The sequence below is a fragment of the Aulostomus chinensis genome, chromosome 17 (assembly GCF_037954235.1).
Source record: "Aulostomus chinensis isolate RoL2024-O1b breed Wild chromosome 17, RoL_Achi_v1.0, whole genome shotgun sequence".
Taxonomy (NCBI): Eukaryota; Metazoa; Chordata; class Actinopteri; order Syngnathiformes; family Aulostomidae; genus Aulostomus; species Aulostomus chinensis.
Window position 1 is genome coordinate 12920988 of NC_141336.1, and position 23612 is coordinate 12944599.

The following is a 23612-nucleotide window of genomic DNA, read 5'->3' on the forward strand; positions in this document are numbered from 1 at the left end:
CCACATCTGGGTTATATTGCTGGTTAAATGTCAGGTATTTTCTCGTTGTTTAAATGCACCACCAGAAACTTGGATGTTTCAAAAGCACATGTGGTCCGCTGCTAATACTGGGCCTGTGTGAGCAGAGCTTTAATCACCTTTGGTGACCCAAATGTAGGATAATGAGCCAGAATATGAAATCCAGGACCTCACATGCTGGTGGAACGCAACCCTTCATGTACCGGGTACTCCTGGTTTACTGGAACCGGGCTCGTCTCCCTCGCTGACTGAATTGTGAAGTGTCACATGGAGGAGACAGTTACGAGGGTAGGAAGGAGCCGTAAAGAGGTGAGGCAGTCAGGGCTCGGAGGCTGTGGAGGGGTAAGCAGACCTGATGTTGGAGGACCCAACATCAGGTCTGCTCAGAAATCAGCGTTGTAATTTATGTGTTCATTTATCCTTTTTGATGACGATTTATTATCAATTATAACTTTCAAATTTATCCACTTCTTTGGACATTTTTTGCATTTTCCATCAAATTGTATGGAAGTATTGCCAAACTTACTTATGAAAAACACCAGGGTAGATTTATGTACTGTGTGCTGAAGAAGATTTAGCGGTGAAGGTGACATCTTTGAAATATAAATGTTCTCACTTCATTGGTAATTCAGGTTGCACTCACTTGCACTCTAAGCTAAGGTGATGTCATGCTCTTGTGGGAGCGAATATATCATTGTTCTAATAACTAAAGTCACAATGGCTGTGAGCAAACATGGCTGGACTGCAAAGTTGATTTTAATGCATGGAATTTTTCATGCTTCTATGTTTGAATAGTGTCTATTAAAAAAGTAAAGAACCAGTTCTGAAAAAAAACTAAGAAGAGTGGAAAGATTTTGAGAAAGTTGAAGAGTGTCGATAGTTGGAAAGAGTGTAATAACCACGAATGGGACTGAAAGTTGAATTAATTATAAAAAAAAAGTATGAAAGATTTTGAACTTTTTCGGGTTTTAATGGAGTTTCTTGATGAGGAAATAAATTGCCGGGCCAAATGGCGATGTCAAAGTGCCGCGTAGCAGTTGTAGGTCTACATAGCCATGACCTTTGACCTGCAAAATGATTTACCTTCATCCCAGAGTCCCAGTGAATGATTGTCTCAAGGCACATATCCCATTCACACTCATAAAATATCACATGCACGCTAAAGTGTTAAAACCGTGTGAGTGTATCTCAGGGTGACTGTTGAACTGGACTGCAGTGGCAGGAGTCACTGTAGAGACACACTTTGAATTCAAGGTGTAAACTGCCTCTTTGACTGGACTTGTTAATGATGTATGACAGCTGTGGCGTTGCTACGGTTACTCCCGCCATTGCAACTCTGTCAGTACATTAAACAATCCAGAACAGAACATCATCTCAGGTTAATTTATGATCGGAAAACTAGATATGCATGATTGAATTTGTGGGCCTTCCAGTGACTTCGAAGAAGTTTCCGGTTTCGAGTCCCGGCTCGGAGTCTTTCTGTGTGGAGTCTCCATGTTCTCCCTGTTCCTGTGTGGGTTCTCTCTGGTACTCCAGCTTCCTCCCACAGTCCAAAGACATCAAGAGAGGACGAGGCTGATTGATACTCTAAATTGACTGTAGGTGTGACTGTGAGTGTGAATGGTTGTCTGTCTCTATGTGTTGGCCCTGTGATGGACTGGTGACCTGTCCAGGGTGAACCCCGCCTCTCGCCTGAAGGCTGCTACGATAGGCTCCACCCCCTCGCGACCCTTAACAGGAATAAGCGGAAGAAAATGGATGAATGGAAAATAGTAGATCCCCTTAAATCGACAGTAACGTTTACCACCATTGATGCCCGAGATAGTTTGGATGTCAAAAGTGACCCGTCTTCATTTGTGACGTTAAATTCAGTTTGTGAATATCCAGAATCATGAAACCCACTCAACACGCACGCCATCAGCAAGTATAGGAACAAATTTATTTCAATTTAAAACAGATACCTTGTCATTATGTTTCTCTCTTAGAAGGCGGCAATGATCATAAGTCATGTTCATGTTTGAATGAGGATCAGGCAACAGTGGTTGAAACAAATACATGAAACACATAAAAAAAATATGGCAAAGAGTTATGTAAATCAATAATCGATAATAACCAACTGATTGAACCCCCTTCATCGAGGGCTCTGCTTCAATGAAAACATCCAAGCCCTCACTTCCAACACAAAATAAACAGCACATGCAATTATAATTACAATTTCTTAAAAAAACAAACAAAAAAAACAGCAGATTATCCTTTAAGTCTTCAATCTTAAATAGAGAATAAAGTCTTTGTGTACTTAATCATCTATCCTTTTAGTCTCTGGTGTGTTTTATTTAAAAAGGGGGACCATCTCGGGTGGTGGTGGCCCATTGATGATGACCACAGCGTTGGCACTTAGAGAGAGCCTGGCTCTAAAGTGAGTGGGGTTGGCACACTCAGTATAATACATCATTTACATTTGGTTTACATATAAAATAGAGTAAGAGAAAAACAAAAAACAAAAACAGCATTTTATACACCACTACACAACTGACCTTCAGGTTCCATTGGAGTGAGGAAAAATAAATCAAGTGGTCCTAACATTAATAGTGTTCTGGTCATGTTTTATCATACAGAGAAATAAAATAAAAATTAAAAAAACAAACAAACAAGGGAACACACTTGGAGTTTTGAATATTCTCAAACTCGATGTCCAAGCTAGTTACTAATTATTCCAACAGAACACAGCCGTGGCCACCCAAAGGGTCGAGCGACATCTTCACACCGGCTTTCATTATTCAAGGCAATAAATAAGAATCCAGTCTTTCCACTGGTCAAACAGAGAAGAATGAACGAATGAGGAGATGTCAGACACCCTTGCCTTCCTTCTTCCCAGCTCCTAAATGTTGAGATAAAATGTGTCAAAAAAAAAAAAAAAGACAAAAAACAAAAAACAAAAAAACCACACACACTGTGCAACAACAACAACCGGGCTGCTAACTAACTACCAAACTCACACTAAACAGCCAGTCAGCCCTTGACCATGTGCCAGGAGTTGGAGTGTCAAGTTTAAAAAGTGATTGCAAAGTACACAACAAATGTCACTGTAAAAAGTGAGCTGCACTCAAACCTCAACACAATTACTGCTAAAATACTTGGGTTCATCATTCTACGCTCTTAATACTGACATCCCGACACATCCAGACCCTCCCAGTGACAGAACAGTCGGCGACCTCAGCAGGTTAGTGTCGTTTCAAGAAGATGAAATGACAGTTACCATCACGCAATACTAAGACAGCATCAGCCCCATTGAGTCAGTGTTGAGAGTTCCGATTCACGCCTACTTTCAATCCAATACACTACCGTTCAGCCAGCCTTTGGTTTCTGATCACACAGTGATGAAAAAAACAAAACAAAAAACAAAAAAAACCAACAAAAACAATAAAGAGGGTTGTGAAGAGCTCAACAGTGACGGGACTTTACCGGGTTCTATGTTCTTGACCGAGTTGAGCATCCTTCAGCTTTTCAAGAGAATTCAAAGCAACAAGTAGCACGTGCACCTTCATTTGACTTCAGACTTGTGGCGCGCTAAAGCACAAATTCAGTCATTTTACAGTGTCAAACTATCACAATACCCTTTAAATTTGGGCTGTACAATTTAGCGTTTGCAAATTGGCCTGATGTTATTTTCAAATCTCCGGAAGGTGTCATATTTGTCAGAGGGAAACTGTATTAGGATACAACTTAAGAATTCAAATATGGTGCTGTAGGAATGTACTGCCGTTGTATTCTAGACATGCATCGTCCAGGCGTTTTTCAATGAAAATGACCAAAAAAAACCCCAAAAATGGCAAATCGTATAGCAATATCAATCAAAAATAACAATTAGGTATTTCTTTCCAAGACTGTGCATCCCTATTTTAAATTATTACTCTGATTTTGGACGATGAAGTTTTCTATTGGGCTGATTATTAGTACGCTGACGGAAAACTACCTCTTACAATCAAGTTCTACCTTTCACTTAAAACTTATTCTGTTGTTAAAAGAAACCAGTAGCTGCCTGGAGGATAGGAACTGAAAGAACAGTTTATCAAGAGCACTACAATGAGTTAAAAAATGGAATACCACCAGCATGGGCTTTAAGATTTCATGGCAATCATCTACAACTCAAATACTTGGGGGAAGCATGCAATACTTTGCCTGGTAGTAGTAGTAGTAGTAGTAGTAGGAGTAGTAGTAGAAGTGTATTTAGTGAAGGATTCTATACTGCATACAGGTGACGTTATGAAGTCAACAAAAAAAAACAAGAAAAAGTGAAAGAGCAGGAGATTGGGACGACCTAATTTAGGGCCGGATACATAAATACATAAAACTGCTTAGTGTTGATAAACTCTCTCTACACGCGCACCTTATGTTAGCATGAACACCCTGCCTATACTTCTTATAGCACACAAATAATCTCCGTTTATAATTTAGGATTAGTGGTAGATGACTTCGTGTTGCTGTTCTCCGCTCCCCGCCGTCTGACGCTCTGTGATAGCCCTTAATGAGGATGAAGGATAAGTCACCTGTAGAGAAGTCAAAGACCAAAAAAAAAAAAAAAAGTATATCTGCACTTCACTGGCACTATCAAAGCAAGCCTCAAAAAACTGGAAATGAACAATGCAAAAAACCGACAACAGAATTTTTTTTTTTGTGTTAAATTACAAATAGCAAGCATGGACCACATTGGTCAATCACTGATAAAAAAAATTCCACCTACGTTTGTACTGTACATTTTTCTAGGTATGCGTTACAGCGCTGCGCCTATAAACCAAGAGGAAATACAAGTTTATCTTTTTTTTTTTGTTAAATAAAACAAATGTGAGGGCTCTTAAAGTAACCAAACACTATTATCATGGGTGGGTGGGTGGGTGAGGGGTGTGTGTGTGTGTGTGTGTGTGTGTGTGTGTGTATACGCGTGTGATGGCAAGTACAAATGGAAATGTCTCAATAAGAAATAGAAAGCAGAGATAAAGTCCTTACTATACCAGACATTCGTTATTTTTTTTTTGTTGTTGTTTGTTTTTTTTGTGTTTTTTATGACTTTTTTTTTTTTTTTTTTAACAGCAGTTCAGACTCAAGTAGGCTCCGTCATGAGAAAAGGAGCGCTTCAACGCGACAGAATCAAATGCACTCAAATTATCAACACCTTCAAACCTGGTCCATAAATTAGATAAATTAAAAAAGAAAAAAAGAAAAGAAAAAAAGATCTTTGATTATCCTTAAAAATCATCCTACTGTGAAGATTCTCACCGGCCTTCGAGCTGTGGCAGTGGTGTGGAGTTGCTTTGAGAGGGAACCTCTTTACTCGGACTACTGCTGCTAGTCGACCGTTGCCTCAACACCACTCAGCTCTGTGTACTGTTACTCCTATTAATCAAGTGAACAAATCCATTATCACAGTATCAATACTACCATAAATTCATAGGAAAAAAAAAAAACAAAACCCAAAACTGTATGCTAACGAAAGATGATCATTTTTTTTGCGTGTTTTTCTTTTTTCCTTCTTTTCTTTTCTGCCAAAGATGGTGTACCACGGAGCATTGTCTGTACAGGAGTGTTTTGTGTATATGTATTTACAAACAAATATACACAAACAACATTTGCAGATGTCAGAGGGTGTTGTGCGAAAGGGTTGTAGCCCCCCTTCCTCTCACCACTCCACATTAAGCAATCTTTATATAAACAAAGTGACTATACAGTTTTAAAAAAAAAAGAAAAAGAAAAAGAAAAAAGAAAAAATTAAGAGTAAACAGAAGCACATCCTGATATAATGAATGAATATGTCACTGTCAGGAAGTGTGTCTGATTGGACGGCAGGAGGTGGGATGCACAATTAAGAGATGCTGTCATGGATTCTTGTCACACCCTGGGAAAAGGGGTGTTGGGGGGGGGGGGGTATGTTTAATTTACAGCTTTTATTTTGAAAAAGTAACCAGACCTGCTGATGTCATCATACTCGCCTCCACATCTGCTAGTCAGAGCAGTGCTGGGGGTCCTCTCACCTGCTTCTAGTTATTTCTAATCAAAGATTGTCCCTGTGAATCCAGAACGGAAATTATCTGGAGGAGGGAAGCCATGGGATTCTTGAACATAAAATAATTAAAAAAAAACAAAAACAAAAAACAAAAACAAAATTAAAGAAAAAAAAATCAATTTGACACAATTCTTTAAAAGGATCACAAATTCATTTCTGGTTGCTTATCTTTTTTAAGATGCTGTTTATGTAAAGTTTAAAAGAGTTTCATGTCTTTTCACCCCTCTATTTAGCCAGAATTCGTTAAATAGAAACAAGTTTCTACAATTACAAACATTTTAAAAATCTCAGCAATCAATGGATTTTGATTTATTTCTTACCCTCTCGTGCTTTTTGTCTTAAGTCTGTTTAAATATACATTTACTTCGTAATATACTTTTTTTTTCTTTTTTTTCTCTTTTTTTTTTTTGCAATGCTCACACTGGTGGGTACATTCATAAATGTGAGGGGGAGTCAGAAACCTCAGCCAGACCCCCCATCACCTTGTTTTCTTGCGACCTCACATTCAGTCAGAGTCACTCTCTGTCCCGATGCCGTGGCGGGATTTCAAAGAAGCTGCACTTGCAGGTCCGCCGATGGTTTAGATTAAGTATTTGCTTCCTTCCACGTCTAATGGGAGCTTAGAAAGGAGACAATGGAGGATCTAATCTTGCACCGCTGAGGGTCAAACTCCAGAGGGCCAAAAGGGATTTGATGTCACAATCCATCAAACACAGATCCTTTCTTGTCAATGCAACATACACACGGACACGCACATACATAATCACACACACGCAAACACCAGCGTCCCCTTCGGTTACTGTACAGTCCATGTGAAAGGTTTGTCTGACAGGTGAAGTGTGCCAGAGCCAGCAGCCGGAGCCAATCAGACACAGAGCAGCTTTGGAGGGAGTGACGACTCTGACACAACAAGCTGCCGGGCAGAGGAGGAAGAGGGCGCGCTTTGGTGAAAGAGGGGCGGCGTTGGCAGGTGTGAGGATCTGTGAATGTACTGTACTGGGGGAGGAAGGGAGAAAAAAGAAAAAAGGAAGGGTACTGTTGGAGTGTGTGTGTGTGTGCGCACGTGTGTGTGTGTGTGTCAGTATGGTGTGCTGTGTTATGCATGAAGAGTTGAGTACACACTCTGACAGAGATGTGCATTTGTGCAATGGGGAGATGTGCGTCGACCGTGAGCCCTCACACCAGGTTGTATTCTTTGAGGTTGAGCTGTAGGATGGTGTCTTTGACAGCTGCAAACACAAAGCGGATGTTCTCAGTGTCCGTGGCACAAGTGAAGTGAGAGTAGATGATCTTGTCGCTGTCTGGGTTTAAGTCCACAAACATCCTGAGGATGAACTCCCGCGCAGCCTGTGCATCCCTCTGGGGACCTGAGGACGAGAGGAAAACAGCCATTTGCATCGCCTCTATGGATGTCAGCAACAGGAGCGGTTCCAGTATTTGAGCGTTTGATGAGACAACATCAGCGAACTCGAGTTTATGGATTTCTAAATTAACTTGCAATAAAGGCTGGAAGGAGGCCGACTCAGTTTGAGGTGAAAGTGGCACTTCACATAGTCCTCAGTGCTCTGTATCGTTTGTGTCATAGGGACAAAAACAGAAACAGTAAAACATCACTTGGTGGTTACGAGCTGTAATATTTCTCAGTGAACAGCCGCGGGGTGCAGTAGCTCTCGTCTTGAACTTGGCATTCGCCTTGCAATTTGAGCCCTGTTTTTGAGCAACGTGATCATTTAAAAGTGGGGCCAAATTTCAGCTTGACCGGGTGTACAGGAAGGTGCGAGGACAGATCACAGCCCCATGCTTTCGAACTAAGTTTTATCGACAACTGTCATCAGGCGGAACGACCTGCAGTTTGCCCATCACAATCATCACAAATGGCTGACTCGTACAACACCCACTGGAATTAAACAGCAGCATTTACGATCAAACAGTGTATGGCTTGCTTTGGAAAGTTTTCCTGATTTGATACTGTCACGCCAGCTAAATTAATAACTCCTTGCAGAGCCAAGGGAGCCTTGATTTACAGCGAGACAGTGTTCGAACACTGAACTGAAAAGAATGTATTTGAAAAATGTTAAAATATTCCTTTTAAACTGTACATGTACGTTTATATCCTTTATCAATATCACACAACATTAGTTTGTCTGTCCAATTTACGGATTGAGATAGGAAATCATACATGGCACTTCCACATCTACCCAGTGGGGGGCAGGCAAGAGCAACAACAGAAACACCATCTCACCATCAAACTCGGGGAAATAGTCCACCAAGTGTGAGTAGGAGATCTTCTCCTCTAGCAGGTCCTTCTTGTTGAGGAAGAGGATGACAGAGGAGTTTTGAAACCAGGGGTAGGTAATGATTGTCCTGAACAGAGCTTTACTCTCCTCCATGCGGTTCTGATGTGAAGAAGAGAAAGTTGGGTTTAAAGCATTAACACACACACACACACACACACACATATATAAATATATATGCATACATATGTATATACACAATATAAAGTAGAGGTACATTGGTGTTTTGTGAGATCGTATTTTTTCTTGTTGATGCTGGATCTACAAGGGTTAGATACAGAAATGTACTTTATCTGTTTGTTAATTGTTTTTTTTTTAATATTCTGGAAAACATGTAGGCGTGGCTCAGGCTTCGTTTTATTCTTGCATTTGTTCCTGGCTTGTCACTGTACATTAACATTCATATTGTTGATAGATTTTAAATTGTGCATGTGGAAAGTTAAATAGCCATATAAAACTAAACCAAAAAAGTATTCAATGGATGGCGACGTGTAACAGATATAACAATCGTGTGTGTATGTGTATACCTCATTGTCCGACTCCACCAGGACCTGGTCGTACTCACTCAGCGCCACAAGAAACATGATGGAAGTGACATTCTCGAAGCAGTGAATCCACTTCCTCCTCTCTGACCTCTGACCTCCTACATCCACCATCCTAACAGCACGATGAAGGTGAGGAGGTAAGACGAAAGAGAGACCATTAGCATGCAAGTCTTGGCAGTGAGACAGATGACTACGACGACTAACAGTGCTCAGTGTCAAACTGGATTTTCCCAGTGTCCCAGAACGGCTTTAAGAACCTTTTCAGTTGTTTTGACAGAGGTTTGAATCCATCAAGAGCAGTTTACCAATAATAAGTAACCCGTGAACATTGTCCAGTCTATTATCTAAGAAAGGTACTTAATAATGACCTGCGTTGTTAAAGAAAATATCAATGTCCCTCGAGGATTTCAGAGGAGATTTGTTTAAAGTTCCCAAAGTTTTACTATTGTGAGGAGACATCGGATGCAGGCCTATTATTTATTTCATGTCACATTTTTTTTCTAACTGAAACAGAATTTTAATTCTAAGTCAACTCTTCTGAGAAACCATAATTATGATGAATTCAACACCTCAAGACATTGATTAGGGTTTAGGGTTTCAGATTCAAAACCATGTCAAATTCGAAGGCTCTCTGGGCAAATCTCTTATTTTGCTACTCAAAGAAATGTGAATATACTTTTGTCCTTGTCAGTCATGCATGCCACCACAAAGAGGAAAACGTCTTTTAATACACGTATTTTTTTTGGTAAAGAATGCCAATCAGTTTAAGAAATCGTACAATTTCCATTAGATATCAAAAAGAATCCACAACGCAAGCAAGGAATCTGTCTTTGACTTCAATTTGCTCGACAATGAATGACGGTATTTACAAATTAAAAATTACAAAATACTTTTGCATAACTGCCCTTGATCTGAAACATAATCAATCTATAGAGAATGCCCCTTTCTTTCATACATGTGCAATGTGCTCTTTGGGTTTTCTGAAACAACAATTAAACTCTGCTAGGTTTCCAGAGTTGATCTATTGGCTTGAATATCCCATGGTCCAATAGGAATCGCTGACTAGAATTCTTAAATTGAGAGGCATTCGTCTGTAACCCCCTTCAGAGTCAAAGTAAGATGTGATAGAAGTCTATTCCGTGGTACGGGGAAAGTGGATACATCTATTTTTCTACTTGACAGCTTGCTAAACCTTCCCTGATGACAGAACACCACACAAGAACTCAAATTTCGACACTCACTTGGAGAAGACAGATGGAGACTTATGAAGGATGAGGTGAAGGTCAAAAGAAGAGATGGGGGGGGTTAGAAAGAGTTTAATTTTTTTCATAGCAATACAGGGGGTACCTCTGATGACAGAATCCTTTTCGTGGTAGGGAGCGCTCTACAACACCTAATGAGGAACTACAAACGGAGAGATATACCCTGATCAGCTAACTCAAGCGACCCACAGTGACCAATGGCGTTTCAGACAATGTCTTGCAGGTTAACAGTCTGCTTGGCTTGAAAAGGAGCTGAAAAGCATTGGCTAAAACGCAACCTTGCAACCCACTTGTGTCATCAAACACCGATTTAGCCTTTTACCACATCTGCTTTCACAGGTAAGTTCAGATATTTCGACCATAGATGCCATCTCTCAAGTCCAACTCTAATTCTTCTGTCTGAAGTTGCTAATCAGACCATATCTTCTGAATGAAGAGGGAAAGCCAGGGTGTCCACTGGTTGCATCAGAAGCCCCCAATTTTAGCCATTTCACAGGTGATGGGTTTGGAGATTGGGAAGGCAGTGATAAATACCTGCCAACAGTTATCTGAGGAGAGACTCGTGAACCAGCAACAAAGCTCATCTATGCAATTGGATAGTGAATCCTGGCTTTGATAGATAGGTGCCCATGCTGACCCCATGGAGCTATGAATCAAATGACCCGGTCTGATAGATCAAGTCAAGATCAGAGTTTAGACAGTGATTTACCAGGGCAGAGAGGGCACCATGATGCACTACAGGAAGAAGGCAAGCAGGCAGAGGCAGTGTGATGCTCTGGGCAATGTTCCTCTAAACTCCAGACAAAGTAAGTCCTTCATGGCAACAGCACTGCCTCTCTCAGCAGAATAATGCACTAACACACTGCACTAATTGTTGGGGAATGGCTTGACGAGAAGTTCAAGGTGCTGACTTGGCCTCCAAATACCCCAAACTGAGTAGGGATTGTTTGGTCAGCTGGTGAGGCGAGATCCATGGAGGACCAAACTGACAACTAGCAGCATTATTGGATCTGCTGCAAAGACACTGATGCGCTTTAGGTCAAAGACTTGTAGAGTCATGCCTCAGCAGGTTAGAGTAAGCATGCAAGTGGTTGGCTGATCTGAGTAAATACCTAAAATATAGGAAATACAGAATAAGTCGTGGAACAACCACTACAAAATGTTTGACAGAAAGTTTGATCCTGGGAGGGGAGCATTTGCAGAGCCATTCATAGAAAGCTCTTCTGACTGAAATACGGACTAATAGATGTGTGAATCCTCCAAAGGTTTCAGCTTCCCCGAGCTTCTCCTTGACGAGGTCACCTCACATTCGTCGGGGAGTTTTAAGTCCCAGTTTCATTAAGCCTTCATTTGAGACAAGTCATTCAGAATAATCTTTTACGTCAAGAACCTTTCTTGTCAAGCGACTACGTCAATGACATCGGTGCAATTTAACAACTAATCTTGCATATTCTGGTGTGCCACTGAATGCACAAGGCTGAGGACCCAATGAAACATGGTCTCTGGTAGAGCAAATTTGCTATATTTCCCAATGCAATGGTGCCCCCTGGTGGTGGCCCAGTCCATTGTGGTCCATAGAGACCCAGGGCCATTATAGGCCCTGCAGGACCTGCTGCCCAAAATAACATTCCTCTACCGCGGAGAGGACGACCTCATTTCTTCTGCCAGCCGAAAAGGAAAAGAGGAGATGAGGAAGAAGAGAAGAGATGACCCATTTACAAAGACCGGGCACCAGAATGTAGGACTATGTGTTCATTTGGAGCTGTGTTATGTGTGGGTATGATTGCTGTTGGTGGCAGAGTTGAAGAAAGTGAAGGACTATGAGGAGATGTGGTAACAACTTCATTTTTACGCTCAAAGGGCAGGGTTAAATGATGTAGGAGTTCAAGAAAATCAAAAGTCAAGGATAAGTTCTTTCAGTTAAAGAGAAGTATATAAAATGGTTTATTTGGAGCCAGGAAAAAAAAAGAAAGATGACTTATGGGTTAATGATATCACAAAATAACATGGAGGACCTAAGTCCAAAGGTATCTTTCTACCTGAAGATGATGCTTTGCAAGTCGAAGGGATATTCTATGATTCCTGTAGTGGGGATGCGCACCCTGAGCACATCCTGCTGAGTGGGAAGATAGTTGGGATCTGCAATACGATCCAGATCGGAAAGATAACTACAGGCAGGCCGGGGTTGAGAAAAAGAGATAAACAGAGAAAAAAAGACAGGAAAACAGTTATATAAAGCGTGACAGGCAATTATCACAAACCCCTGCCATTCCAGGAAGTGTGGATCAGTCCTGTTGAAGCTTCACAGAAAAGACCACAATCCAGAAAGAGAAGACTGTTAGTTGGCGTCACTGCTCCACCAACACTCTTTCCATAAAACACTTAAGATTTTCAAATTCACCTTGAACTTTAGTTTTCTCAACTTCTAAATCAACCAAGAAAATGCAGTTTTATGGATAAAGTTGCAGGCAGTGAGGTGGTATCAGTGACTATATTAGCAGTGATTACAGCAGCAGAAAAAGGAGCTCTTGGGATTAAGATCAAGAGGGTTTGGACAAGTATGTCAATGACACCGGGAAGCATATTCCCTATTGTTTTTTTTTTCCAACAAAATATGAATTTCTATTGAACTTAATGAATTGTTTGGATTATTCCAATGTAACTTTTCAACTGCTTCACTAATTTGATAGAAACTTCCCAGAGAATCTTTGATATCATTGTCTTCCCCCTCTTCATCCGGTATTTGTTGGTTGCTCCCCACAAGCTTCAGTGCAGCATGTCTGGCCTTTGTTTATATCGCGGGGCCAGACCCTCAGCACAACTCTGAACACAAACCACTGATCTCTTATCAGGCAAAACAACCTGGCCCCCAGGCTGAGTTGATCAGAATAACTCTTGATTTTCTTCAGTAGGACAACTTCTGTAACAAGTTAACTTGGGCTTACATCATGCTAATTTGAGGGCATTCTGAAGGTTTGGAACTGTCTCGTCAATTCAGCGACAGATGTCTGAAATACTACCAAAACTACAACTTGAATTGGTTTTTAGTTGGCCAACAATTTATCAAAAAATACACACCGATGACAGAGCTTTTAGCCTCCCTCTCTACTAGTGTGTTAACATCCTGACATCAATCAGTGGTTTTTGCCCTCGGGTCATGGTGATGCTGCAGTCCTGATTCCATGGGGGTACCTGAAGATGACATTCTCCAGGTCAAATGGGTATTCTATTATGCCCGTGGTGGGAACACGGACCCTCAGCACATCCTGCTGGGTGGGTACATATCCCTCTGCAGTCACACGGTCAATGTCGCTAAGATAACTGGAGATATACATGAACAATGTGGATAACACTGACATGAAATTACAATATTTTCCATCTTATCTTATCCATAGCATCCACATTAATCAGCTCATTGGCATTCTCATCAGAGCAAGCACACAAGCAAGCATACAGACCTGGAGCAGCATTTAACTGTAGTACAGCAAAACTACGACCAGGGGGCACTACATCATGTCTTACTTCACCTCACCTTGGGCTTACTCGCCTGGGGTCATATTATTACAGTTATGAAAAACAAAACCACATGGGAGAGGGCCTACAGTGTGAGCGTCTGAGCGGTGACATTCTGACGACTGAAGATTAGGTAGACCACAACTTAACTAATAAAATAGATCCCGGCACTGCCTGAAACACTGGGTCCTTTAAACTGCAGAACGGGCTTGTGGGCCTTTCCCTCTGGGAGGGTTAAATGTGGGACACATAAGATGTTGTGCATTCATGTCTATGTGTTACATCCTAGTAGGAAAACTGAACAAACAAAAACTCCCACGGATACATTTTTCCAACAGGTGCATTTTTGACATACCCCTCTAGTTTAAGGAGTAGTTCGCTATGTATTTGTGTATTTTGTGTCCGTGTAGCCTAACTGTTTCTCATGTCTTAAATACCTTGGATATTAAGAGTATCAAAGACTTTAAAATACAGTTGGGAACACATTTAATTATTTGATCAATGGGCAAGAACATCATTTAAATCTGGGGCATCTATATGACTCGGATGTCTCATCCTGGTAAGTCTATTTACGGGACACTTCCGCCGTGCACGCCATAATTCTGATGAGAGCTTAAAGCCGAAACACGTTTGTTGCCACTGTGCTGCCCGTGCATGAATTAAAATTATCTGAAGGACATTTCTGTGAGTGCTGGGATTTATTTTGTCTGGTGACATCAGTGATAAGTCTTGAATGAATCATTGTCGATTGGAGCAAAATCTGAGTGTATAAACAGCACAGACATTGGTAACACTTTCTGAGAGAAGATAATAGTTTTGCCTTTCGCTTTCAAGACAGGTCGACGCTTATTCAAAGGCAAACAGTGACACTTAAATCCAGGGTTTGCGGATTCTTCATCGAGACCCTGTGTCTGAATGTAGCACCTTGCATTTTTAATACGCAGTGACATTTTTAACATGTCGCTGCTGACACACCCACCAACTGAGGTAAAACACACCTCAAAGCTTGCTGCACACTGTTGGCAGGAATCGCATGCGCACAGATTTCAGATCAAGGTCGGGTGCAGTTAAAACAGATCGACGTCTGTCCCTTCTGGTTTTAGACAGAAGGCTTTAATTCTATTAATCTAAGAAGCTGTTGCCAACTGGAGTAATGTTATCTTCACTTCGCGAGTGTCCTTCTTTGGGGCCAACCCATTCAAGCCAATGGTAGGAGTAACACGCAGACGAATTGTGACAAGAGGCCGATGGAACTGGAAATTTGTATAAAACAAATGAATGAAAAGCTGGCAAACAACAAAATTACTCTGAAAATGCGTAAGTTGCCAAGAACAATTTAAACTTCTTGTTGTACCTAACTAGGTATTTAGCTGTGATAGGAAGCTGTTGAATAAAAGGTACTTGAACAACACATCACTGCAGAAACATCGTAGTGAACTTTTTACATACGATTTTAGCGAAGTGACTCTTTAAATTCTCTCTGCCTGCATACACATTGTTACGGCCCCATTCAAAGTGCAGACACACCCACAACACTGATATCTAGGAGGCATACACATAAACAAACACACCTTTGTCCATAATATACATTCGTGCATGCACAAAGTTCATCAATCTAGGCTGCAATGCAATGTTATTAAGGTACAGAAAGCAAAGGACCTTTTTCATTAATATAAAATACAAGCTCTACACAAAGCTTAGACATTTAAGAATCTAATCAGAGACTGGTTAAGGCATGTTGAGGAAGAAGAATGAATTACACAAAAACGCACAAAAATACCATTCCTAAATCAGCATTGTGCATCTTCCCTATACAAGCACACACACGAACAGACTGACGTACTATTTGGTGGAATCGGAGAGCTGGTACTCTCGGCGGCGGTCGTAGGCCTCCTGGATTCCCGGGTCAGCCCACAGGCTTTTGATAGCTACTATGTAGGGCTGATCAAACCCATTGATCTTCTCAATGTCCACCTCCTTCACTAGCATGGCATTGGACTGGAACGACAAAGGAACGGAGAAGCGTGATGAAATAAAGAGGGAAAAAAAGCATGGAAAAAGACAGATTGAATTTTTTTTTTTTTCAAAGATATCTGAGGGATCGTTCTCTTGAATCAAACCAACTACCCATTTCACTGAAGTTCTAAGGAAATCCTGCTGGATTAACTAAGTGCCTCTTTCTTGTGTATCGGAAATTTCTGCTTGCAAAATTGTAAAAAGGCATGGGAATAAACTGAAATAAATAAAGTATGTAATTTGGCTAAAGGAGCAGAATAATCTACACCATCATCAAGAATTATTATTAAGCAAGTCAGTCAGCAATCAATAATTTTACTGGACAATCAATTGCCCTCAAATCAATATCATCAATTCTATTAGTCATTTGAATGGCATTTTATGCCAACGACATAATAGTACGGTAATTTGCCAATTTCCCCACTGAGAGATGAATAAAGGTTCATCTCATCTTAATTTAAGTACTTCCTTAAAAAGTAAATGTTTTAAGAATATGCAGACATAGGAATGTGGGAAGAATATCAAAATTCTAAATAAGAAATGCTAAAGCAGTCTGAAGATCCGTGAGGATGTCAGCACTCTGCTGACACTGACTCTAGTCAGCAGTTATGTAATGTTGGTCAAACTCATGTTTGGGGTCGTATTTGAGATTGATTTCATATTCAGGATGCCGTCTTTCCCTTGTGTTTCACTTTTGTGTGTTTTGGCTTAAAGGACCGAAGAAGACTGCATGTTGAAGACGGCGAATGTGTCAGAACTCCCAAAAGAATTACTGTTGAATATCCGATGGCTTCTTTCAAGCAGACGTGCGAACAAAATATTCAGTTCAACAAATGTTTTTCATGACATCATCGCAGAGAACTCTCACTGGAGAGTTAGTCTGACTTGTCAAATGATGCTGTTGCATGTTCCACATGTTTGCAGTTCGGTCACGACGTTTAGGTCCATTCACAACACAGGTGAGTGATTCGGCTCCCTCGTCTGTTGTTCATCATATACCAACCGTATGAAAAGCAGACTAGATTTAAACTGCATCGCAGGTGTAAATCAGTCCATAATTAAAGGTGCACAATAAAAGACCAGCAGGGTTCTGAGCCTAGAATTGGGAACCTCTTTTGCACAATAATAGGCTGTAATTATGTATTCGTATTGTGCCCACACCAGCAGTATGTGGTTCTCTTTAGCCATCTGAGTCTTTTAAAAGTATGGCCATCTACAAATACAGTGGAGCACTAACCATAAATTGAAAATGTGGCTGTGCCTGGTAAGTTTGTTTTCAAGTAACACTCCTTAAAGGATAATTAAAAAGGTCAGTTCTTACCCGATTCTGTTCATATTTGTAGGGGATCTTCAGGTTCTCAGTGGCACGAATCATAGCTTGCATGGATGTGAAGATGTTTTGGTAAACAAGTCGGATGAAGCCTCTCTTATCCTCATCTGAGTAGCCGGCTCCATGGATAATCCTCATCTGCTTGATGAAGGTGCTCTTGCCGCTTTCTCCTGTACCTAGAAGAGACACAAACCAGACACAGCAGGTAAGATACAGGGCGTAACAGAATTATATACAAAGTGAGAGCAGTGTTGGTGACAGCACATCACTCCTGGCCTCTGAAGACATCCGGGCCAGTACAGGCGAACCTGCCGAGACCAAGTGGCACACGAGGTTGCATGTCGTCACCTTCTTAAAATAACCGCCTTGGTCATTTTTTTCGACCGACTTTTTTTTGTTATTGCCTAAAACAACACCTTATGATGTTTCGTCTCCGTTTTTTTGTGTGTTCTGAAAAAAAAGAAAAAGAAAAAAAAGAACAAACAACTTAGGGCGATTATTTTAAGAAGGCGACGATATGGTGGTTGAATCCCAAACTATTATGCACAAGATGTAGGTTCCCGTTTCACCCTTGAGACACAAAAATCCCCCCCCCCCCCCCCAAAAAAGTCTTTCAGTATCAACAATTATCACGGCCTGCTCTCATCTTCTCACACACCATACGCCTGTTAAATGACCCGCTGGCTGCGTGTCACTTACAGCACACTCCGTAATCGAGGAAGACGAACAGCTGTTTATGAGTCAGGAAGCCTGGGGTTGGTTCATGCGATTGAACTGTGCATATCTGTTAGGTGCTTTCATGTAGGTTTTCATTTCATCCATTGAAATGAAACCATTAATATTCTATGGAACACTGTCTTATTGCCATTGATGAATTGTCCGTTGCAGACACATCTCACTATTGTTCTACTGCCCAAGCTTACATTAATCTGCATAAGCCCTGGCCAGGTAATTGTGGGGAGGGACGTCACAAGAACTGATACTGTACTTGGACACCCAGTCGCAGTCAAAATCCCGAAAACACAATTGCATTGCCTTCTCTGGCATTGGCAACCTAAAATACCAAAAAGGTACTTTAGGTGCTGCAAGCACTAGATGAGACCAACTGCAACATGTGACATGGCGGCAGCAGGTGCAACGACAGGTCTTTGAGTGGAATTGCGGGGAGACTGCAGAGTTTCTGCCAGTCTTCTGAGGTGTTAGTGACTGTATGGTTTGAAATAAAACTACTGTGCATCAATAATCGATGCCAACGCCATATACACACTTGCATGTGTCCAGCTGAGGCTATTGGTCCATGAATAAATGCTACAATTCCTAAAAACCCACCCCAAGTTGTCCTATTTTGTTTGACAACTACTTTAAGTAATCAGGGTTAGCAACAACTCCGGCACAGGCTCGCTTAAGAAAAGCTGACCTTTAAGGTGGACTAGCTATTTATAACTATTTTAGCGACGAGCCACATTGTTGCACTGGCCTTGTGCTAGTGGAAAAACTCTGACACAGACTGTTTATTCTGAGGTATTTGTACCAAATTTCTGGCATCGTGGCATAACGGATTTTTCCAAGATGAGAAGACGAATCTGAACCAAGATCTTCTGTTCTGGTTGAGGAGATCAAAGAAATCAGAAATCGTCAGTTAATCCATAAGCAGGGCAAATTAGCAGAACCTGGTAACAGACGCCTCCGTAATTGGTTTAATACTCTTCCCCAAAACAAGACTAAGGTGAAACTGGCATGAGTAATGAAATCACTTAGATTCCAAAGTCCTTTGTCAGACAGAGATGTGATGGCAGATTGGAAAGTGAATAACAAAACAAAACAAAACATATTTCCAAGGAGAAGAGTGAGGCCTAGAAATACAAGTTAATTTTAATGGAGATGATTAAGACATTGCACTACATTCAGGATCTAAACTGCCTTGTGCCAAAAGGCAACAGCAGGGGTTGTTGTCAAAGGGGTTGCATTCCTTCAGTGGGTCCACCTGAGCCCTGCTTAGTGAATATTTGGCTGCAAGAGCATCGTTTCAGAAGGTGTCGGGTGCACGGCACCCCTGAAAAAACATTTTAGGTGTATTTTAACATTTCAAAGGGAAAATTAGAATATCTGCATTAAGCCCTCTTTCAAGGCTCGCCTATGGTGATTGCCAAATGAGTGCATACTTGCTTGGGGGGGTCTATCGAGCCTAACCCACATTTCATAGTGGCCTTGTATGTTCTACATGACCAGAAACACCACCCTGAGGCCACAAAAAAAAAAAATAAAAAAAAATAATCTGATGGCATTTCAGTCCTCGGAGAAATCAAACAGGATCCAGCACATACATAATATCTGCAAACTGAAAAGGAAAGGCAGTGAGGGAAAAAAAAAAAAACACACAAACACACACACACTCATCTCACCACCACCTACATTCAAGGTTTTTGAAGAGCAGCCATATTTCCATTACCATGGCAACCCCTCCTCTGTCTCCCTCTCTTTTTCATTCCAGTGTTTTTTCTTTTTTTTTGTTTAAACCCCTCCCATCCGCCCCTTCTCTCTCCTCTCTTTCGCAGCAGACAGTAAATATAACTGTGAGCCCCTCAGGCTTGCTCTGTGCTCTTCATCTTTTTGGTGTGTACCACAGAGAAGAACGACCTCGGCTACTCACAGACTTTGGGGAAAAGCTGGTCCGAGGTCAGTACCAGGGGGCTTCCTACGGACTAGAAAAGGTTGGAAAGAGATAGCTGTGTCTCTGATGATGCAGAAGATATGCCCAAATTGGTGATAGAAAATGTGGGTTTCTGTCCATAAGAGAAAAGGACCCTCCCTCCATCTTCTCTTCCATCAAAATGTCCAATTTTGGAAAACACACAAGACAGGCTTATCTTTTTCATTTCTCTTGGATGAATATTGTCATAAATGCAACAGACTGTTGCCTACAAAGTATTCAGCTTCACAAAACTGATTTCCTCCATCACAAAAAGGTGTTAAGAGCACATTCTTTGTGCTGGGTTGAAGTGGTAATGGCTTGGTAGTGAATGCAGACTGCTTCAGCTAAGGATCACTCACCAGCTGAATGTCTGATTTATTTCTCGTGACCCCCATCACAAGATCTTCCACCGCTGTGTACTCTTAACTGTCGTGCCTCTCTTTCACCAGCCAACACACTACGAGCCTCTGTCTTCCCTTCCCCTTTCACAGAATGTACCAGCCCAAGCCACTACCATTTCCATGCCCTTACCAGCTACCCCCCCCCCCCCCCCCCACAAACACACTCCACCCCACCTCCCATTTGTCACACATGCTCCTAACTTCCCTTAGGCAAGATATATGACTCCATTCTCATCCCTCTCTGTCAAGAATTTTGGATATTCATAACTAGAATCCATCCATTCTTTTTTGGTAATGACCTAGAAAAAGGAGGTCATCTTTTAATAGCTCACACACTACTTGGATTTGATCATGCTTTCTGTTCTAGGTAGGGATGAGTGTGAGAGCATAAAGGCAAAAAAGCTTGGATGATGCCCCGATGCAACAGTGCAAGGTACAATCCACACCCCCCCCCCCGCCACACACACACACATCTCTTACAATGTACTTCTTTTCTGTTCAAGCCAACCCAAAGAACAATGAGTATGAATAATGAAAACTGGCTGTGCAGTGTTAAATAAACGGGCAACTGGTGAAATGAAACCACTATGTAAATAGTAACAGCTATCCTTCATGTTAAGATGCACAATGATTTACCTGTATCCTCTGTTGCCAGGCTAGCTTTCATAAGCCTTTATATAACTCTACTGATGTCAGCTCCTGACACAACACCTGACAGACTTGACACTGCTGTTGAGCCCAGGTTGCCATTAGGGTTGTCAAAACTAGTAGCTTTTTTTTTTACTTCTCTCTTTTCGTACAACAGATTCTGAATATTTAAGCGCTAAACACACTTTTTTTCCTCCCTCTTTGAACAAAGCACCCGTACAAGCCACATTAATCGCTGTCTCATCCCTCCAATAACAAATTCACACGCGCGCGCACACACACACAAAACACTGCGGGGTAATAACACGCTACTATCCTCCTATCAGACTTTCAAGGCTGGCACGTGCAGCCACAAGGTGGACTCATCTACAAGAAAAATGACGGAGAGCTTTTCATTCACATTTATGACTACAACATGCAACAGTCATACACCAAACGGCATGTAAGGACTGATCCGGTCAGAGGGACAGGACATGATGAGGCATGACCATACCTTCAATAAGTCTATCACTGTGCCAATCACTAATACAAAAACAGAGCAAAAGTCACATGACCTACGTGACAGATGAAGAGCATATTAAATATAATTCATATCTTTATCAGAAGACTTAGAAAATCAAACCTTCGTCATTTTAATTGACATTCATTAGGCTGTTGTGAAGAAGAGACACTCACAAAATTTTCCAAAAAGAGATTATTGGTAACCTAAAAAACAAAATTTCTTTATGGAACTTAGACGTGTTCCCCCCACCTTAATGTTTTAGTGCCAATCTGATTTTAAATTTCAAAATGAAAGTTCGTTAATAATATTACAGGAGCAATGTTTCCTCCTCATTCAGATTACATTTCTATAGAACAAACAGTTTGAACAGACAGCTCATACAGTTTAAACCACTTAAAAATAGCAGTAACACGATTATCAAATGTCCCTTTGAAGCAAAAACATCTATTAACGTTGTGTGTATTTTGTACTGAAATGAATTCAATCATTTTGCTTTGTAATGCCGGTGATATTTTCCAGTAAAACAAGAGTGGAGTATCATAGCAAACCTGCAGGAAACAAGTGTGTTTCAGAGGATCAGTGGTATTGGCTAAAACAACGCTGATCAAACTAATCCTTTTTTCACTCTACCGTTTTGTTCACCTCAGCCTGCTAATGTTGCAGCTCTGCTCTTCTTTACAACAGCGCAGCAGCATTTTGCTCCTATTAGAGGAGAGAAAATTATTTGGGTGCTGATGCAAGCGACTCTGAGCTCTGACTTACACTCTCTTTCTCCCTCTCCCGGGGTGGGGGTGGGGGTGGTGTGAAGGCAATGTACAAAACATTCAGCTTGCAACGTCTCTTATTGCTTTTCTTGGTTGAAATGAATTGAGAAAAATTGAAGCGGATGTTGATGTTCTTTGCACGTCACACACACACACACACACACACACACACACACACACACACACACACACACACACACACACACACACACTTGGCTGCCAGGTCTAACGACTTTTTTGGCAAAGACCCTGAGAGAAAGTATGAATACAGTGAAGACATGACTACAGTTTAACTTTCATTCATATAAATAAATGATCAATCTAATAAATATGAAACCTGGACATGAAGTTCTTCAATGAAGACGCTTGTGAAAATAATGTCAGGTCATTTCAATGTACCAGATGCATACAAATATGATGAAAATGTATTATTAAACATAAGTAACAGACTCTGTACTTGCAAATACAGTGTTAAGAGATCAGAATCAGGGTGAGAAATACTCGATTGGGACATCCTTCTTGTAGTAGTGCATTGTATAATAGTTGGTTTTTAACTGTCCTTTCAAGAAAAAAAATTTCTTTGCTACAGCAGGGACACAGTGGTTTTTCAGCTTACAAGTAAAACCTTACCGTCATAAAACTGCTGCTGTGTCGCGCAGTAATGACTCTTGCGACTAGTATCCTGACCAATCAGAGGTCTGCGATGGTCAGACAAAAGCCAAGTCACAAGGCTAACAAAAATGAAGCATAAGTTGAATTCACTGATAGAAGAAACAAGTCCCTTTAAGACATTTAAAAACCAAGGGACGAAGCCAAAGCAGCCTGGAGCGACACACACACACACACACACACACACACACACACACAGACACACACACACACACACACACACCAGCTGCCTAGCCAAACGTGGATACACACGGATTCTGTGGTCAACCTCAAGGCATGGATGTTACCTCTACTGCAATGGCCCATTTCTTCTGTTTTTTTTGTTTTTTTTTCCCCTCTGGCAGCAATCTAAGCCACGCAGACCGTGCAGGACACACAGACAGGAAAGAGGGCTGTTTCTCTTTAAGGGTTCTTTCAGCTTTTCAGCATGTGTTGCTTGCTGTCAGGATCTGGTAAAACACTGCTGCTTTGTGGTGATGTAACGTCTCTGCCTCTACTAAGTGCTTGATGTGTGTGGGTGTCGTAATTGTAAATTGAATACATGCAATGCACATATTACACACACACACACACACACACACACACACACAAATTCAAAACCCTTCATCTGACCGCCTTAGGATGGCTTTGTCTGTTCACCAGCGAATGTGGATATGAGTGCTGTTCTGATCGAGTGGGTGAGCAAATAAAATCTCAAAAATACAACACTGGCTTTAGAAAAGATTTTGGAGACAACAGCAGTATCTTTGTCTGCAAAACAACCTGCACTCTGCTCAGCTCCAATGAACCAAACCAGACAAATCCTGACATTATTAATACTTCAACCCAGGCCCTTATTTGAAGAAATCGCATCATGGACGTTTTGTGAGAACATCGCCGCACATGGACACAAAAACTGTA

The 23612-nt window shown here is 41.2% G+C and overlaps 1 protein-coding gene across 2 annotated transcripts in view; it reads right to left on the bottom strand.

The window, feature by feature from the left end:
- Window positions 1-1943: 1943 nt before the first annotated feature.
- The window catches only part of gna11b (guanine nucleotide binding protein (G protein), alpha 11b (Gq class)), a 30392-nt gene continuing 8723 nt past the window's right edge, over window positions 1944-23612 (bottom strand). The window contains exons 2-8 of one of the 2 annotated variants that reach the window (XM_086183029.1): window positions 17028-17212; window positions 15534-15688; window positions 13370-13498; window positions 12217-12345; window positions 8898-9027; window positions 8319-8472; window positions 1944-7443 (exon numbers count right to left, since the gene is read on the bottom strand). In XM_086183029.1, the coding sequence (XP_086039155.1) occupies window positions 7253-7443; window positions 8319-8472; window positions 8898-9027; window positions 12217-12345; window positions 13370-13498; window positions 15534-15688; window positions 17028-17212 (1073 nt within the window). In that variant the 3' untranslated portion in view covers window positions 1944-7252. The remainder of the gene's footprint in view (window positions 7444-8318; window positions 8473-8897; window positions 9028-12216; window positions 12346-13369; window positions 13499-15533; window positions 15689-17027; window positions 17213-23612) is intronic. The other variant, XM_086183028.1, reaches the window with a different exon arrangement.